At 38.5% G+C, this 20,763-nt stretch overlaps 1 protein-coding gene across 4 annotated transcripts in view; it reads right to left on the bottom strand.

The window, feature by feature from the left end:
• The window catches only part of CRISPLD1 (cysteine rich secretory protein LCCL domain containing 1), a 46,837-nt gene extending 26,280 nt beyond the window's left edge, over positions 1-20,557 (bottom strand). The window contains exons 1-2 of one of the 4 annotated variants that reach the window (XM_052787673.1): positions 20,333-20,557; positions 19,056-19,378 (exon numbers count right to left, since the gene is read on the bottom strand). In XM_052787673.1, the coding sequence (XP_052643633.1) occupies positions 19,056-19,313 (258 nt within the window). In that variant the 5' untranslated portion in view covers positions 19,314-19,378; positions 20,333-20,557. Of the gene's footprint in view, positions 1-19,055; positions 19,379-20,332 lie in introns of those variants that run through there. The other 3 variants (XM_052787675.1, XM_052787674.1, XM_052787676.1) reach the window with 3 other exon arrangements.
• Positions 20,558-20,763: the final 206 nt, after the last annotated feature.

Here is a 20,763-nt window from a genome sequence, read left to right as displayed (position 1 = left end):
CATAGCATTCTTTAATCGCCACAAGAAAACATTCTAATCTTAAATCAGAGTTTTATATGACAGTTTGTATAAATCTTTTCCTCTTCCCTTTCCCTGTCACACCATCATAAATGGTTCTTCTTCCTATTGTACCCATTGTAAAAATCAGAGAGTAACACACTTTTTCCATGTATATATTTTGTTCTTATAAATAGTACAATTGCTTCATCATTCTACAATGGAATCATGAGACTGTAAGTTTTTAAAATAAAAGCCACTACAGTTTGTCTTAGTTGCATATATTGTATGACATTAAGTTGCCTCAAAATCTTGTAATACTTAGATTTAGCTCTGAATATGAACACGTCGTAAAGTTAACATATTTCCCAAATAATTGCTGTTAAGAATGGTTTTACCAAGTGGATTCTGAAATACAGATTTAGAGTAAATTAGACTTATGCTAGACCAAAACGTGGGCACCTGCTCACTTTTAAAAATTCCCACCTCCAAAGCCAGCTAAAATTTCTTGTAGCTCTTGTGAACCTCAGAATGCCACAATATATTCTCTTGTAAAGCATCCCCCACCATTTTCTCTAAAAACAGCTTTAGCAATCTAATCTTTATAACACTGGAGAAAGAATATGAGTTTTAAAACTTGATTAATTCATATTTCAGTACCTTTGTAAAATGTCTGTGATACTATCTCATAGGAACTGTCTCATATATCAGAATTTAAATACAAGCATTAAAAGACAGGTATCTTTTTATAAAAAAATGTACACAGTGTCACAGCACACATTTCATACACTAAAATTTTGATGAGAAGTGGTGAATAAAAAGGTTTATGATAAAAATAATCAGAAATCTTACAGTAAATATTTGCTTCTGTGTACAGACTGAATTCACCCAATCATACTGCATAACCCAAACACACAGCAGGCTAATCAATCAACAGATAACCCCAACTTCAACATGTTGTGAAACATGAATCATGTGTCAAAATATATTTTGGGTTTGCAGCAAACGATGCGACATGTCTTGCTTTTCTCCCCAATGCATGTACCACACAACAAAGTCACTTCAGAACAGTCAGCTGTTAAGGAAAATCTCTCTGTGTGCCATAGAAAAAGGACTCATTCATTTGTTCCTCAACCTTTAACACCTAAACCCCTTGTTTTTATAGCCAGATATAAAAACTACCTTGCATGGATATCATGCACATATACCTAGCATATTTTGTCGTCAGAAAACACTGCCTATTGTCCTGCCAGCCAATGTTTAGTTTGATCCAGGGGTTTTTTGGATGAGAAGAGGTCATGAAAAATATCAACCTACAGTACAACTTAACATTGCCTCTTCTTCATCAAGACTATGTTTGAGCTCAAATGTGCTCAAATATACAATGGTTATTGTTGCTAATGGAGCCAGTTATTTCAAAGCTACTTCAGGTATCTCAGTGCCAAATTGCAGTCCATAGTATGGAGGTACACCGAGTCGATTAGCAGGATATAGCTTAATTTCTTCTTCATTTTAATTATTTAAGTATTGGTTTGGGGTGTGATGGAGTAAATACTAAAAGCATTACATATTCAGATGTAAAAAATCTGTCAAGTGTAAATCGCACTTAGGAAACAACCTCTTTAATTGCAGTATTCATTGTCCAGCTGTCTCATTTTCTCATCAAAGCCACCACTTCCTGAAGTGTCTGTTAATCGAAGTTAGATTTAAAATAAAACCTCTCCTATGTTACATCAAATTTATGAAATATTCTGGGAGAAATGACTCAATGTCCCAGTTCCAAAAAATTTCCTTGAGATCCAAGTCACTTTCTTGATTGCCAGAGACTTTCAAAGGAAAAAAAGGAATAAAACACCAATAACCTCCTAAAGCCAGTGGAAAAAAAAAGGTAGAAGGGATTAGAAGTCACAGTTACTTGGGTCTCCAACGCCTACCAAGACAGAAGCAATACAAAACAACTCCAAATTAATGTAGAAATGAAAAAGTCTCTCAATCTCCAGGATCACTCTAATGATTTTTAATAAAAAAAGGGGAAACTGACATCCTAATCCCTGACGCAGTTCTTTGGAAAACTTTATCTTACATTTGTATCTGACTATTCCAGTGATGCAAAACTTTTACACAGGTGCTAATAACATCATGAACAGGTACAGAATTTCTGAATCACAGGTAACGTAGAGAAAATTAGCTTAAAGGTATTTTTAAAGGTAATTTCTACAGTTACATGTAGTTGGAACTTAAACAATTCAAAAGGTTTTGTACTGCTTTGCCAACATGCCTAAACATTGCTTCAAAGACTGGATCAAGAACAGGAAGAAGCTGCTTTACCTTAGTCATGACACCTTGATTTTTGTCCTTCTCTTCCAGTAGTTAAAATAGGAGATCCAAATTTCCCTCCTAAATTAATTATTCTGGTTGAAGTTATATGAAGAAAAACTGTGTATGTTAATTCTAAGGATTAAAAGACTGTTAATTTTAAAGTATTTTCATACCAATCCAGTCAGATTAGCTCTACATATAATGCATTTTATCATATTTGTTCTGTGTTTGCTCACATAGCAGACTAAATGAACAAATGTAAAATAATCTGTATAAGCATAAAAAACATACCTGCTTACTGGAATAGGAGTTTTATTCCTGTGCTCTTAATAGCATTCCCTTGTTTCACTTACATGATGGCCAGCTTTTGGCTTCAATGAAAGCAACTCCATATACAAAGATAGATATACACATAAGTTTTCACGTTTCATTTCATAAAATTCAAAAGGCTTTTGTTCTCCTAGAGTTCCCTTCTTCCTTAAAGCAGTGAAGAAAAAACATAAAGGCAGGAAAGCAAATATATAAGGAAAGGTTTCCAAAAACACACAAAAATGTCCATTCAGAGCAAGTTACACAATGAAGAACTTCAAACAAATATAGAACTAATTAGTGAATCTTTAAAATGCCAAGGTGCTTGGCATTTTAAAAAAAGCCAGAATAAAAGTGGAAGAATATGAAGAGTCACAGCAACATAGGTATTTTACATCCTATCAGGAGTAGGCATTTCTCATACTTTAACCACATCGTCATTAGTGATATTAAAATCTTGCTACTGAAATATATACTGACCTGACATAGTTCTGATGCATTCAACTTACTTAATTCAAAAAGTTCTTCCACAACATTTATCATCATCAGCTGGTATTTTACAGATTTAAACTAAGGACACTGCTAAAACAACTTAACTCTTTGAAACAATTGGTACAGAAAAAGTTCAAAAGAAATCTCTGCATAGCTGTAGGCAAGGATCCTTTTGCTTGATGAAGGATGAATAAACTCTTCAAACACCATTACTTGAAAATACAGGAAGTTACTTCTTTTCATAAAAAGGGTGACTACGGTCTTTTGAAATATAGGTGTGTGTCGCATCTGATTCCTCATCCGTTAGTTCCCTCATTCATGCTCTGACATGACTAGGTTTCAATGACTTTGCACTATCAGGTTTCTTTGATAAATACAGGGTACTGATGGGACCACAAGAAGATGGAAGTGCAACTAGGCAGCAGTCTAACAAGCTTTTTGACTGCCAATTGTTTGATTCTACATGCAAGGTAATTCAACCTGTTTATCAAGAAAAAGTATTGCTCACATTGTCAGAAAACTACATGTGGTCTAATTCAACCTGTTTATCAAGAAAAAGTATTGCTCACATTGTCAGAAAACTACATGTGGTCTGCTTTTTGGGTAAGTGATCATCATCAGGGTTGGTTTTCTACATTGAGATAGACAGGTAGACACTGAACATATCACCAACTGCCCAGCAACACAAACCTACTTGAAGCTATTTCTTTTGTTTCACAGAAATCTGTTAGAGTAGCAACAAATGTAAAAGGAGTTGCTAACATGTCTTAAATTGAAAAGTGTCCTTCTACTTTTCAAATCTTACATTTTTTACTTGCAAGAGAAGATCACTCAGTGATGCTAATTATTAAGACCAAAAGATGTTACCTAGCAATGGGAAGACACAGTGCTACTGCAAAGATGAGGAGAAACTAAAGAGGTTTTTTGCCCTCTTGTCCATCAGTACTCATGATGTCAAAGTGGATGTAGCTACCCAGTTATGTAGCTCTCTTTCCTCCTCATGTAGAGCAAGTTCACATCTGCACCTGGCTTGAGAAATGCAGGTTGTACTTTTCTGCTTTGGACATAAGAAGGCAAGACAGGTGCAAATCAATACATATTCAAGTCTAAGAAAATGGTATATGCTGTACCATTTGGTGCTCCACAACCTCTTCAGTGCCATAGTTTCTTCCATGATTCTATTGAATATAGGGTTATCATGACAAGTACAGCTTTCTGCCTCATAAATTACATTTTACCAGAGTACAATTTTCAAGATGGCCTTTGGTTCAGTGCTTTCTAACCTTCTGCGTACACAAATAATTGTGCACCAAATCTACAGGAAATAATGAGTGATCACCATTTGAAATGAGAAATTTCAGCTTGTGGAAGCTTGATTCCATTACCTTTTCTATATTATACTTAGGCACTGAATCCTTCCTAATTTCAGCTTTCAGAGATAACTGTTTGTATATGCAGACTATGACTTCATCTTACAAGTCATGTAAATGGCTTTTATAAGTCATGTACCAGTTTTACAAGTTTACGGACCTGATCTTAACTAGAAAGACATTAAATCTCTTATATTCCAGTCTGTATCTGATGTTTCATCTCTTTGAAGTTTTTCCTAGATTTTTGTCCACATCTGCTTTAAGTATGAACTATATAAGTAAAAAAAATACCATTTTAATTAAGCTACAGATTATGGTATCACCACAAGTCTACATTTGCTCTGTGAGCACACAGGTGTACATTTCTTCTGATTCACACGGCTAATTCAGACATCTGGTACATTAAATGGTACTAACAGCAAAAGGGGTTTGGGTACCATTATGCTGACAGCTGACGGCTGGAGTGTTGAGTACACATGTATTTCTGAAGACTGTAGCAACAAGTGACTTTGGACATTTAGGTTCTCATGAAAGCAAAGGATGATGTCCCTCCCTCCCCCATTATTGCCTACTGGTTTAGTTCCAAGTGGTGAGCAGATTCATTAATCCAGACCTTCCTCTATAGAAACAAATCATGTTTTTATTATTCTAATGATTTTTTTTTTTGGTGGCATTCACAGGAGCTTGTCTGTGCTTTATTGAATAAAATGAAAAACTCAAATATTTGGCAGAGATTGCTGAGTGGTAGGGTAGTGATGCTGATTGTAACTTTAGAGAGAGATGTTCATTGTGCTTCAGTTTTTTATATAGAAATTTCCAAATTCAGAATGAAATGACCAAAAACCAACAAAACAGGCATAGGTAATATTGAGTTTACTGATATTCAAGATCAAGATACCGCAAGGCAGACTTCCTCAAGCAAGTGCTTATTCAATAGTTAATCAAGATACTATCTTGATTAAGCTCTTAACTTTGCCAAATGTACTCTTCCTAAAACCCCTAGGTCATGCAAACATAACTAAGTTCTCAATAATACCCCTCTCTATGACAAACAATCTTTCCTTCTAATGAAACATGTACATTCAGAACAGAAGATCCAGATGCTGGAAACCAGCTTCTTAGCTATCCAAGAGGACATACAGTTCTCTGTAGAAAGTTACCAGCATAACCACTTCCCTTTTACTCTTGTATTCTCCTATGTGACAGAAATGGTCTACATTAACTTTTTATGTATCATTGCTGTGAAGCATGTTTCTTCCCTGCTATAATTCATCCACACACAAAACCCCTTAGTTCAAAGCTCAGTGCTGCTCTAGACTTCATCATCTACTCTGAATAGTCTACAACTGACAAGATGGCATGGTCTATAGCTCAGATGCTTCTGCTATCCAAAACAGTATAGCCACACAGTAAAACTGCTGTTTCAAACTTATATTTGAGCCTCTATGTACAGCAGGAGCATTGACTAAACTTTCAGCCCCTGCAAGCATCTATTTCACAGTAAGAGAAGAAAACATTTAGCTCTACATAGTTCAGCCTTACAGTCTCAGTAGGGTTGTATACTTTATCTAGCGTCTTCCTGTTTCAGCTCTGGAAAACAACTTGCATATCATCTGAGTATCATGATTATTTATGCTACTTCTGCTGCATTTCTTAGAGTTCACACAGATCTACAATCTAAAACATTCCCTTTCATGAAGCCAGCAGTCAGGAAATGATGCTGATCTTTTAGACGGGGTTGCAATACCACCATGACTGAACTCAAAGCGGATTAGGGTTTTTTTTTTAATTTAGATCAGGGGTGTGCTTTTGAAATGAAAGTCCTGATCACTCGCACTTACTGTGTATCACAGAGCACTCTTGGAGTACAAACTGGATCCCTTCCAGACAAAATGCCAGGAGGTGTGCTGTAGGAGTGCATCTAACACTTGTTCATGGGTATTCAGTCCACACAGATTAGGCCTAGTTCAAAATAAAAACCCCTGAAATGCAGACAGCATGAATGTCAGGTGCTCAGCACCAATTCTTTTGCTCTACAAATCTGCTCTTATTGCACCATGCCACTTGCCAACACAGGCATTGCCTTCATCAGTATCCTGTTAAAACCTAGTACACCATCAAAGACATTCACACAGATATGGCACTATCAGCATTTCACAAACGTTCCACATACGCTAGACTAGCTGAAGCTAAAACCCTGGTGGCAGATTAAACTGAATGGTAGTAGCAGTTACTGACTAGCTGCCGAGTCGTCTTCTACCCTGGAAGGTTAGGAGTTTTGCAGCAGGGATGTTGCATGCAATACGGATCTTCTGAATGCTTCTGGTTTACAACATATCACATTAAAATAAACCACAACTAACACGAGTTTAACTTTACAGACTGGACTACAAGTTGTGGTATTTAACCTCTGTCAACATGGGGTTCAAGTAGTGTGTAGACTGAAACCAATGTTCTGCTTATGGAAGAGCTGATGTTTCAGTGAGGATACCGCAGCTTAAATTACAATTCATCAACAGCCAAACTAATCACATAGGGTGGGATTATCCTCCTCTGAATTTAAACAGCCTCAAAGCAGATACCTACATCTGAGCTAATTATCTAAATTACCTTTGCAGTTACATGGACAAATAAGCATCTATAGAGGGAGATAATTTTAGCTACCCACCTTTAATTGAGATAAACTATGTGTTGGAAATTCTCATTTTCCTCTACTAATTATAAAGGACACTGGCTCAAATGCAGGCATCTGCACCAAAGGGATCAAAAGCTTGGTGAGATGAATCTCACCATTTGTGCTGTGTGAGTGTTAAATCAAATGAGTACATTCTCACCCAAGGCAGACCAGCATAAGTGAGTCCACCAATTATACCAACTGGTATTGCAACAGAACTGGCAAGCCCAGTAGCTCAAAAACCATCTTCCAGTAAAATAAAAAAAAGTACAGTGATACCATTTTAATTGGAGAGATTTTCATATATGTAGGAAGGCAGAAAAAAATCATATGGAATGGGACTATATGGAAAGAAAAAAAGAGCTAAAATTTAAGCTCAGTAAAGATGGAAAAGTAAGTACAGTGGGCACCACTGAAAGTAAACATTTACCATGGCATAGTATAAATACCCCATTGCTGTATACATTCTAAATATAGGGAGAGAGTGGTAAAGTAAATACCACAGTACACTATGTGTATTTATTTACTTTTTAGTAGAACCCACTGTATTCTTTAAGACTAATGACACTGAGAAGGAAAAAAAGGAAAGATGAAACATAGAATGAGAAATGCCATAGGCAAATAAGCCAGAAATACAGTTAAGAACTAGAAATCAGCTGCACGGCACCAGCACAGAATGACAGAAAGGTACAGCTGAAAATGACTTCAAGAGACTGATCTTGACTGTAGTCTATCTAGCCTCTTCCACTGAGCCAGAATCAAATATATGTGTATTATCTACATTTTTAAAATTAAAACTAATAACAGTAGTTTCAGAATAATATTTACTGTAATTTTCTTCTGGAGTTTTATGATTGTAAGAGTAAAGAGGATTTCCTTGGTATGCAACCTAAACCTCCTGCCCTGCAATGCTAGCTGATGTTTTATTGCCAAGAAAAAAGAAATCTCTCTTTCCTGTAACAACCTTTATTTATTTCCCAGATTAAAAAAATTCAGCTGCTTCACTCCTTCAATCTTCCTCATAAATCACATATTCTGTGTTTATAATCAATCCCATTAATCTCTTTCATTCTCTCTAGAATGGCTAGACCATTCTTACAAAATGACCAAAACTGGACATTGCATTTCAAACAAGGTCTCACCAGTTTCACACAGAGAAGTCTCCTTTCAAAGACTGCTGCCTCATATTATCTTTTAACTCGGTGCAACTCCTGCATCATTTTATTGCAGTGTTACCTCTACATCTTATTCCTTGTATTTTACCTGTTTGATTTCTTCCTTATTCCATACCTTGCAGTTAAATTTCATCATGTTGACTCCAGGTCATTACTTCCACTTGTCAAGTTCTTCTAATTTTGATCATGTTCTCTAAAACACCAACCTGTGCCCATGTTAATGTATTCTGCAGTTTTCAAGTGTATTCTTTGCTCACACAAGTCATAACCTAAGTGCTTAACCAAAAAGGGACGGGCTCCAACAGTGTCAACACCTTCAATCTTCTGCCAGTTTAACAGGGAGCTTCTGTCAATTTTCACTTGGAAGAATGTCGGCGTGGAGAGTGTCAGAAAGTCTCCAGAGTCAAAAATATGACACCTACTACTTCCTTCTGATACACTATGCTGGTTAATTACTGGGTCATAAAAAAATAAAATAGATCGGTTTGACATTATCTCTTCTTGATTAACTGACATTTCGGGCAGTTTTCATCGGCTTGGCTTTCAGTTATGCTTAGGTGAGCCATTTTCATCTGTACCAAGGCTGCTGAAGGAAGTCCATGGAAACTAATGATAATTAGCACATCTGAAAAGTCAGTAACTTGCACACCACTGAGATGCTTACCTTCAGTCATTTGAGTTTGAAAAAAATGTGGCCTCCATACTAGTCCAAGGTCCTTTACAGTATACAGCAGAGTGACCACAAAAACCCAGGGGTACTGAAACACCAGACAACTCTCCTTGAAAATACAAAATGAACCATACTAACTAGTACTGATATATCCTTTAAGCACAAAGAGATAGGACAGCTAAAATTGTTACACTTCCCACTACTAAGAAAGTTAGGCATTCATTTTCCATTGGAGAACTACTACCTCTCTAGAAATGAATGGCAAGGACCTTACATGCTACCATGTTGTGGACTGGCGTTTACAGAGCTTTAAACTGGGCAGAGATCCCTGAATAGACCTTGAGGTTTCAGCTACACTTTTGGAAAACAGTAAAAAGCAGGAAAACTGTGGCTTTTGCCTGGAAACAGGAAAGAGGTATGAGGCCAAAAATATTGTTCCCGAACACTGAATAAATTGCACCAATATTTAGAAGTATCTCCCTATTACAGTTTCATGTGTTTGAGCTTTTTGTGTTCAAAAAGTAAAACCAGGAATAGGAACCAGCAGACATGACTAATCACATTTAATTGTGTGTGTACTCTATGCATGTTTAAAAAACCTTGCTGGAATATTCAGCTTTCCAAGGTGTTCTGAAACGGTACATTTACTTTGCTACCTTTCAAAAGCATAAAGGCTTTCTATTAGAACATGACTGAAAATCATCTATTCACTTCTATATTCTGACACGAATGGAAGAGAAGCAACAGTGTAAAAGCCGATCTTGATTTCTGCATTTTGTCCATTGTCAAAGTATGAATTACACACATTCATTACAAATAGTATTCATAAATATTTATAGCTAATCACAAATTGACCAGAGCACAGGTCCTTACCTCAAATCCTAGTAGTGATTACCACGATAAACTAGGTATAACTGATTGCTTTCATACAGCAGTTTTAGAGATGCTACAGAATTTCCTGGACTTTGAACAGCAATTAGCCGCAGTATCTCAAATATGTGTCACAGTGAATGCTTTTAGAAGATGACCACTGTGATTTGACATAAGTGAATTGAACTTACTGCCAGAGAGCACCCATTGATCATATATGACTTGACACTACTGTGAGAAATATGCTAAAATAAAGTCTAAAAAAAGAGAGTTGGAAAATGTATTGAAGGAGTTCCTTACCATTTGGAGATCCAACAGGGAATTCAGGACAAATATATTGTGATATATACCAGGCAGCCAAAATTCTGGATTTAATGAGTGAAATAAATAGCCTCATTTTAAGAACCTGTTATCTTCCTTCATAATAAAGTAAAAATTGTCCTTCTCTATATGGACAGAAGATGGTTGCCTTAATGAATCACACTTTTTTAACTATGATAGTCACTCTGCTGATGCCAAATCTAAGGCTGAGGACTATATTTATAGGTAACAGGATAAATTCATATCCAGCATTTCAATGAAATTTTGTTAAACAATAAATATTTTTTTCTCAACTAAAAAAAATCTTAAGTTAAAGAAGATTCCCAGGCAGATATCATGAAGATGACAAGCTACATGGAGTTACTTTTATAAATCTCATTGATTCTTCCTGTGTTCAGTTCGTATTTTGTATTTAAGCTCTGATTCTGCTACTACTGATTAATTTTTAATAATCTTCTTGACATGGGGGATGAAGAAGTTTTCTGACAGCAAAAATAAAAGATGAACAGTGTCTGCCCTGTGTTGTTAATTATTTTATTTTGGGAAGGCTCCCTTAAACTTTGAGTCAGTGAGCCTTTCTGCTACTTTCCACTTTCAGTTTCTTTACTTGGAGTTGCTTAGTTGTTGTTGGCATTACATCAATAAAAGTCATACCGTGGACTTATCGACTTGCTTTCTTGGCCACTTCACATTGCACAATTCTTTGCTAAAACTGCCAGAGAGAATAAGAGGATAAGTCAACGTCACTGTGTTCTTTGATGCACTGTCAGTAGCCTTTGAGCACAGGCAAAGGAGCTGAAGCACTTCCACCAACCTTTGAAGTGGAGCAGAAAAGTGGAAAACCAGAGGGAAAGCAGGCAGGTTCACTCTGAAAAGAGCTGCTCTGTTCTTGGCACCCAAAGTGCTCTCCAGCCACTTAAGGGATTCCACAAACCAAAGTCCTCTGCTCAAAAGGAATGGGAATTGTTTTTAACCAAGCATCCCTGAAAAGTTTTGGCAAAACAGACAACATAGATACACTAAACAGAGACATGAAAAAGTTTTGTCGGAAAGGCCTAGGAAATTTAACAGGGCACTTCTATTCAGCACAGAAAAATTCACCAAAATGTCTAAGTCCACTACAAGGCCTTCCTTTATGTTTCCTAATGCTGTTTCAATTCTCCCAAATATACTACAGACAAAATATCTCAGCTGGGAGCTGACAGATACACATAGAGAGAGAAAAACTGCTACATCCAGACTTATGCAGATCATAGGATCTAAAAGCATCGCAATAGCCAAAAAATTGTTTCAATCCCTATTCAGTCACTATGATGACATGAACAACATTTTACTATTATCCATGCAAGAGCTCTATCCGCTAGTGGGTTCATATGATCCAAAGTCCAATGATTTGTATTTAAATACAGCAGGAATTTGCCTGAGGAAAAAATAAGAAAAATCTAAAAAATTAGAAATATTTACAGTCATTCTTAATTTTCTTCTTCTTAGAAGTCTTCATGACGTTACTGGAAGGGAGAGGCAAACCTTCAAGCCTCCCAAAATATAAGACCCCACATAAGTCACGAGTCAGTCATGGTTTTGAAAGGAATTATATGGTATCAGCACTTTCAACACATCACTATCAAGGTTTTGAAACTAAGACCTTCAGAGGTATTATACCAACACAAAGTAAGAATAAATATATTTCTTTTTTTTTCCCCATGAACAAAATATGGATCCAATACCGCTGCCAGATACACATCCATAATTGTCCCTAAGAACCATGCAGCTATACCAAATAAATTATTCTAACCAGAACTTTCTAAAAAGTACCTCTAGAAAATTGCATTTTCCTTACCAGGTCTGCAAAATAAAATTTTATAGAAGCAAGCTATGGGCTTTGCAATGACAACCCTAGCATTTATTGGCAGGATCTGGCCAAAAGACGACTAAAAATAATTAAATAAGTAAAGACTTTCTTGCCCTAGAGGATACTGATGTTCTCCAATTACAGTAATCACAAAATGCAGTGTGTGGCTAGGTGCCAAGAAGTACCAGGTTGAAATGCACTGCTATCTATCAAGCTGGGAACCTAAACACTTTTCAGTACAGCAAAGGCACATACACGGAAAGAGTATCTTGCATGAACTATTTGACTTACTCATCTGTTTGGGAAAATATGTATGAAATCAAGGAATGAATAATAAAAGAACTGTTTAAAATAAAATGCATTATAAATTCATCAATCAAAATTGGTTTTGTAAATTTTATTCTTGGTGGGTCCTTTTATTTTGCAGACTACAACTGTTTGGAATATAAGGGAACTAACAACTTCCACTATCCAAATAATAATGACTATTTTTAAAGTGTTGACCATGATAATAATGAAAAAAACTCAGTTGTCATTAATATGTTCAGATTTATTAAGGTGCAATGTTGCCAATGTAATTATGGGGGGGGGGGGGGAAGGTTTTTTGCAAATTCAGTCCATGACACACAAATAATGCTTACAAAAAAAAAGATCAAGAGGCTAGGAAGCTGTAGGGTTATGGTGTCTAAAACAAGTCTTTCAAGTTTTATTAACACTTTACAATCTACTAAGAATTTATTAATAATGCAATAAAACCCTTTCTAACTGAATAACACTAAATAAGGCCTTCCACATCAATTGACAACAAACCAATGACCAATTTCCTGATTTGGTCACAGTCTCTTGTATGATACTTACTTAAGGGTGGGATTGATGGCAGTAGGGTGCATAAGGTTGTCTAAAGTCAATTCACCAAATAATGATTTTAACCACAAAAAGAATGTATTGCCTTATATATTCCGAGATTATTACATACATTGACAAGTATATGACAAAGCACAATGGTTCCCATTTTTGTCTTAAAGGTAGAACAGCAGAGCCTCAACTGCACACTGCTTTGGCCAAACTGCCTGCAGATTTCAGTACTAGCTCAGATATCTCTTCTCTACAGATGTACCCCAAGTGTGTACATGGTGTGAAGGCCACACTGGTGTCAATGGCCGAGGGTGGGAAATTTGAAAGCATGATATTTTACACAACGCTTTGATAAGCATTGTTCGGATGCTTTGGAAGGGCAGCAGGGAAATGTCATCCCTCTTTGCTCTCTTTCCAGTGCTGTTAAATTCTTGTGCGCACCAAAAAGAAAATGTTCCTTACTCCTTTCTTTACTAGGAAACAATTGTTCACAGCATATGGCAGGATAAACATATATACAGCATGCATCTGCCATACATTTTCATAACAAACTGTTGATGATAACCTCAAGAAAGATTTTTTTTTTTTTCTACTGAAGTCATAATGTTGACAATTCAAAAACTCTCTCAGCATTGAAGGAAGAGGTCTAGGAAAGAATGATCTAACATGCAGTCATAAGGTCATATAAGGCCACTGCAGAGGAGTGAACTGAATTTGTTGGACTGCTGTTCCCTACAGAGGAGCTTACGCAGGTTCTCACACCAGAATCCTTCTATACAGAGAAAGAGAGAGAAGACAAGTCAGAGGATCCATATCAGACTTAAGAAACATTGGATGAAACTGAAAATATTAATAGTATCAAATTGCCAGGACTAGACAATATCCTTCAAGAATCTGGAAGAACTTGATCCTGAAACTTCTCAATTCCTGTGTGGTAAACAACTTCTCCTAAAATAATGGCCTCATTACCACAGTAACAAAAACCAGCACCTGGTGTTAATATTTTAAAAAGCTTCCAATAGATCCTGAGAAACTGCAGACTACAAACTGACTTCCATTGGGATGATTTCATAGGACAAGTTAAAAAACATATTAAATATATGGATAATATGAGTTCCTCCCAAATATATTAGACTTCGAAGGTGTCAAGAACATGTGGAAAAGGATTAAATGCAGTTAAGCTTTCTACAAAGTTCCTAAATTTTTAAAAAAATCAATAAATGAATAAAATGAAGCTATCATGAGGTAAAGAAAAAAGTGATAAAAAACAGAAAACAGATTTAAGAATACAAAATCATTTTTCAAATTCCCGGCAAGATGTGTCCATGGTCCTCTGCTATATACTTTCTTCACAATAGCCCAGGAAAAGGGAATGCAAGATGGTATTAACTACTTAAGGTAGTTAAAAACAAGATAGGAAAATAAAAGATAGAGATAGGAGACCCACTAAGTGATTGGAAGACAAAATGATAGATAGCATTCAATGTGAACACATGCAAAATAATGAGCACATTACTGGAGATTACAGCCATCTATACATACATTGTAGTGTAGTAAATGACCTCTTAGCACACTGGAAAGATCTTGGAGTGATTGTAAATAGCTCTATGAAAATGTCGGCTTTGGTTTAGCCACAGTCAAAAAGTAGAAGAATGTTAGAAATTATTAGGAGGCAAAAAAAAGAAAAAAAACCCACAACTATATCAATTTGCAGTATGCCATAACTATCAACAGTTTGGCTTGTTCCCTTTGAATTAACAGGAAAACAGTAGAGCCATAGCAGATAGAGAAGGAAAACAAAATGGAATAGCTTTTCAGATAGAACAGTTTTCAAGTAAGAGCAGTAAGGACTCTTCAGCTGAAAAAAATGTGATCACTGAGGAAATTATTATTTCTTACAATAAAGAAAAACAAGGCGTCAAAAAAAAGAACATGTTTAAAGCAAAAAAAAGTACTTTTTCACACAGTGCATAATTAAATTTATAGAGCTCTGCAATTTGATGCCATGGATTCAAAGAATACAAATGGATTCAAAAGCATCCAGATTCATAAAACAAAATTCCATCTAAGACTATTGGACACAAAAAGTATAACAGCAGATTTAGGAAGTCCCTAAGCTGCTGTTTGCTGGAAGCTGGAGGGTTTTATTGCAGAAGTTTCTCTGTTCACATGCTCTATTCTTATCCTCTTACCCTAGGAACCTATTATTGCTCACCACCAGAGCCACAGTACTTCGGAAGATGAACTTTTCATCTGGCAAGTTCAGCCAGAAAACCATGAGAACGTTCTGTTCATTAGACATATCTACAGTGAAACTTACTGCAGCTAGTAACTTTAGGTCTCTGAACTGTGATAGCCCAGTACCCTTTTTCTTTTTCAAGGCATAAGGGGAGAGTGTACAGCTGTACAGAAAATGAGTAATTCAACCTTTTTGTTTTCCTTTTTTTTTAAATAGAACCAAGACCACCTATGCTGGAGACCATCCTCAAAAGCTTTTCTCCTTGCACGACTTAAACCAAAAAGTGGCATTAGCCCTGCAGTTCTCTCAAAGGTAAGGCTGGACTTTGCAAGTAAGGCATATAACCACTAGCTCCTACCCAAAGTGTGGGTCTTCATCCCTCCCATTCGTTAGCTATGCACTCCCACCCTCTTTTATCAGCACTGGTACTCATCTGATTCAGCCATGTAGGGAGCCGGTTTCATGACTCAGACTGGAAAAAAAGCTAAAAAATTAAATTAAAAAAAATAAAATATGATTCTTTAAGTCCTTGCATCAGTCTCATCATCAACTTAGATACGTGCCAGCAGCAGGAGCAAGACAGAGGCATTTCAGCCAGAGCCACCTGCTAGCTTAGCTTCGTTGTTACACTCTTAACAGTGCAATGAGAGCATGCAGACCCCAGATACCTTCTCCCAGCCCCAAGCACTCTTGGAGATCTTAAACTTTTCAACTATACAACAGCCTTCTAGAGAGACAGTTGTACCAGTGAGGCACCCGGACCATTTGGAGTCAGTAAGACATAAAACTTCACTTCCACAGGCAGAGCTAGCTCTATTTACAAGGAAAAGGTTTTACTAGTACAAGGGGCAGCTTACAGTGACATGACTGTGCCCACAGCGGGAGATTTTTTTGCCAGCATGTCTATACTAATAAAGCACCCCCAAAGTGGATAAAAGTATTCCAGCTGTACTTATCTAGCTCACTAAACATCAGGCAAACCTCTAGAGGGATTGTTTCCCTATGCTGGAGCACTGGAACGCACCTTTGGTAAGGCCCAATGTATCACATTGCAAGGGGTTTTTTTAGTGGTATGTGTCTATCTGCTGAAACTTTTTTTTAAATTAAACATCCCCATTTATCCTCATCCTTTATTTTACAAAAAATAGCCAAGTACAGTTTTAATTCAATCAATACTTAGGTGTTTGAACTTTCTGTCATCCACAAAACTGACCCAGAGGTGACAGACCCTTGGAAAAGCAGATCTAAGTGTGCTTATTTCTTTATCTGGAAAAGTGGGACTTGTCCATCTTGTTATTAATATGCATCTAGAAAAATAAAGTGACTATTAAATGTCAAAACAGGCATTTGGTTTAATTATGCACAAAAAGCTAGCAGTAATAGTTATACAGCTGTATCTGTCAAAAGTTATGAAATGATAGAATGGAGTTTGCTTCTGTAATTTATTTCTTGCATCGATGCACTATGATAATGACCAGATATTAGTTTTTTCCAAAGGAATCTCTTTGCACAAAACAAATCATGCTTCCTTAATGGGCTATCATTTATTGCTCCTTCTTTGCTGTTCAATCTGTGGCTCCATACCACATTTACAATTTTGTACTCAAATTTCACTCTTATTGAACAATAAAACAGCCCTGATTCCTTTATGACACCTCGTATAGTAAAGAAGGTGGACAATCACACAATCACAAACGGTGTCATAAAAATATATGTGCAATCAGAAATCCCGTCATCTCCTCCTTCCGTTCAAGCAGTGGAGGGCTCCTGCTGTCTCCTAAACCATCCTCTCGCAGTTCTCAATGCTGACTCCTGCCTGCTTCCTCTGGGTACAATCTCCCTTCCCACTCACTCCCAGGCTTAGTCTTTTTAAGTAGCCTCTTAGCAAATTTCTGTGTTCTTACCCTCCCTCCATAAACTCCTGCTCCCAGTTTTTTTCTGCCTAGAGTCAGTTCTTCCCCTAACCACATCTATTCATCAAATGCTCTTTACCTCCATACCACTGATTTCTCAACACCTTCTTGACCAGACTCTCAGCCTCTCTCCATGCCCTTCTCATGGGTCCCTGTCCCTGAACATGTTTCCATCCCTTTGACCAGACCCTTTACACAGACCCTTTGCATTCACAAATCCCAAACTCTTGCCCATCCCAATCCCTGATTCCCTTGGATATTATGCCAAAATTGAATCCCAATCTCTTGAAAGCTGCTGTCGCGTTCTGAATAACGGGACATAAGAATCTCTCCTCAACATTAAAATTGGGTAATCTCTTTTCCATGCTACCTGTACTCTGGGTCAGAGGTCATAGGGGAGCACAGAAAAAACAACAACAACAAAACCCAAAAAACTTGTTCCAGATGTAGACCTAACACAAAGTCTAGGCCAAAGTGTGTGCAGTGCAGGAGGAATCTTTGAAGAATACAGCTGTCAAAAATCTAACTCCAATGAGTACATCGAAATTCTTCTTTCCGAGATATGTAACAAACACAGGCAAATGTAGAATGGCATTAGGAATGGAAAAAGGCACATAACTAAAGAGTCAAAGCTACCCTTTTTTAGAATCCTGGGAAGAAGTTTTGTGGTATTTTAACATGGGAAAGCAATACAGTCTTCCCTATTCTCATTTTACAAAAAGGCTGGACAGCTTTTCCTTAAGTTTTCCAGAAATAAATCAATCTGAGTTACTGGGAACAAAAAGGTAATCTATATTATAATAAGGTCTGAAAAAGTCACAACAGAAAACAAAGTTTAAGGATATGCGCAGACAATTGTAACTGAAAAGGTTAAAGGGGTTTCAGATATTATCAGCCCTTTGTCTGGAGATGCAATGTGGTAACTAATACTCTGATGGCCCTTAGTCTAATACAGTAACACTTATACAGGTAAACTTAAGTTAAACTACCTTTATTGATGATTTAAGCAAGCGTGGTTTCTCCAGGATGCATATATGCTCAGTTCAATCAGATCTCCAAGCTGAGAGACATCACTCCAAGCTGGGAAAGATATCTTTATCTTGAAATGTGTTAATATGATCCTCTGTCATAACTTTACAAGGGAAAGTGTCAGGAAACCTGTGTAATATTTGGTATAAACAACCCAACTGTAGTAATGCTATTTCTCTTGTGCCTGGACAGATAAACAAGTAATACACAGTGTGGACACAGGAAAGAGATTTGAGCTTTCCTGCAGAAACAAGAATACAGAAGAAAAACTGCCCATTCTTGTCAGACCTCGGGACTTCTTAAAAGCCCTAATGACCTGATTTGATCTAATTAGCAAGGAGGGAGAGAGTTAGCCTTGAACTATGGCATAAAATCAAAGTTCAAAAACATGGGAGATTTAAGTCTACTAATAACAAACCAAATACAGAGGCTTCTTAAGCACAAAACACAAACAGAAATTATGTATTACATTATTAATCTGTTAAACACAGGAACATACAGGACTCCAGTCCAGTAACACATGCCAACTTAAATACAAGACTTTCTTGTTATAGAAGCCTCATTTTGCCCAGAAATTCCGTCCAACCTAGAAGCGTGGGAGAGAATCCATGTTATTTTGAAACTTCATAGTTCAGTACTCTTCTTAGATGGTAAATTCTTAGGAGACAATCAATTATTTTGAGTAATGAAATTTTGGAAATTGGCCCCTAACACTGAGGAACTGCCACTTAAATTCAGGAGAGCTATGAGAGATTAAACCCATTAATATCAGTAGAACATGACATTTGATCCACAAACAGGCATTTTTATCGCGCAGTTCGCCCCTGTACAAAAAAAAAAGACAAACGAGTAACAAGTGCTTTAAATGAGAATACAAGCAAGCTAAGACTGAAAGTATGCTGTTTTATAAAGTGACAGTAACTATTCTAAGAACATTTCTTTCTGCATGTCGCTATCAGTTTTTCCTTACCATATATTCCATATTGGAAGCTGGTGGATACACCTGACCCCGTAATTTATTATGAAGATCCAAGATACTCTGCATATCACTGTCTGTGATAGCCCTTTTCCCTCTCTGCTTGGCGATCCACCACTCACCATCTTCATCCATGTACTTTTCCAAAAGTTCCTCTAAGAGCGTGGCATTGGGAAGAACCATTGCAGAAACTGCTTGAGCTATGAATATCAAGGTAGTTACTCTGAGCCATTCCTGTACTACATACTTCATGATGAATGATCTCAAAATGTTCAGGAGTTAGCTCCAGGACAAAGTCTTTCTTCCAGGTCTGTTGGCTGTAAATGCATAAGAGAGAGTAATGTAATTTGGAGGTTGAAGTACTGGCCTGTGTGAACTTACTAAGCAACAAAACCTGTAGTTTGTATGGAGTTTGCCACTGTTGTTTTAGGGGGAGAAACCAGGATGCTACTTTTTTTTTTACTCTACTAAGTATACACCATGGATTTGGGAAGATGGCTTATCTCCAACCTCATGAACTTCAGTTTGTTCAACTGGTTTTATATAGTACACTGGCATGCACATTTCACTGCCTGCATGCAAGACAGCATGCTTTTCATATCTACTTAAAAGGAGCCAGACATCAATGAAGATTACACTGCAGATAACGTCTTCCAGTATTGGAATTTAAGAACAAAAAGAAGTTAAAAGGCTTGCATTCGTTGCCAAAATGGGTACTGAAAACCACAATGAAGTTGATAAGAAATATCCCCTCTTGGTGCATTTCAAAATACGACTTTGACTGAAGCTTTTGTTTTAATAAAACTAAAGGTAGTCAACTCAGACAAGCAAGTGGGGGGAGATGTGGTTATTGTATTCACCAAACAAAGGAAAGCATAGATAACTTCAGAAGAAGCAGCACCGCTTCCAAGAACACAGTATTCCGACACCGCCTATTACATGACTGAGTGCTTTAGGTAGGAAAGCCACGGTCGCTCCCTCACCCTGGGTCAAAGAGCGTGAAGCCCGCCACGCCGGCCGCGCCGGACCCGGCCGCTGCGAGGCAAACAAAAAGAGGCGAAGGGGCCAGAACCGGGCTCTCGCCGGCGCGCCGCCGCCGCCGCCCGCAGCCGGCTCCGAGGAGCCGCTCCCCCACCGCAGGGCCCCGCGGCCGCCGGGGCCTGGATGCCGCCGCCCCCCCCCCGTCCCCCGCCGCCGCCCCCCCCCGTCCCCCCCCGCCGCGGGGAGGATGCTGCGGGGGGCCGCCGGCCGCCCCCCGCCAACGCCCTTACCCCTCCGGCGGCGGCTGCCTCCTCTCTCCGCAGCCAGCTTCGCTCCGCCGCCCACCTCCTCGCCAGGCCCGCGTCGGGGCCGGGGTCGGGGGGGCGCAGGCACGGCCTCGTCCCGCTCGCTGCGGCGGGCAGCCGCGGTGGGTGCGGACGTGTCCAGCAGCGGAGCCGCGGCGAGGGGCTGCCGCCGCTGCCGCCTCCCCCGCCGGCCTCCGGATCGCCGCCGCCCCGAGCAGCTCAGCGCTTCTCCTCCTGGCTCCCGCCCCGCCGGGCATTTATCGCGGGCGGCGGTGACGTGCGGCGGACACCCCTCCCCGGCACCCCGCGGGGCGGGACGCGCCGTGCTCCGGGCACCGCGCCCGCCCCCGGCACCGGCACCCGCGCCCGCTCCCGCACCGCCCGGCCTCGGACCTCAGCCTCCCGCCAGAAGCTGG

Source organism: Harpia harpyja, chromosome 5, assembly GCF_026419915.1.
Source record: "Harpia harpyja isolate bHarHar1 chromosome 5, bHarHar1 primary haplotype, whole genome shotgun sequence".
NCBI lineage: Eukaryota > Metazoa > Chordata > Aves > Accipitriformes > Accipitridae > Harpia > Harpia harpyja.
Note: the sequence above shows the minus strand (reverse complement) of the source record. Positions and strands in the feature narration are given on the sequence as shown.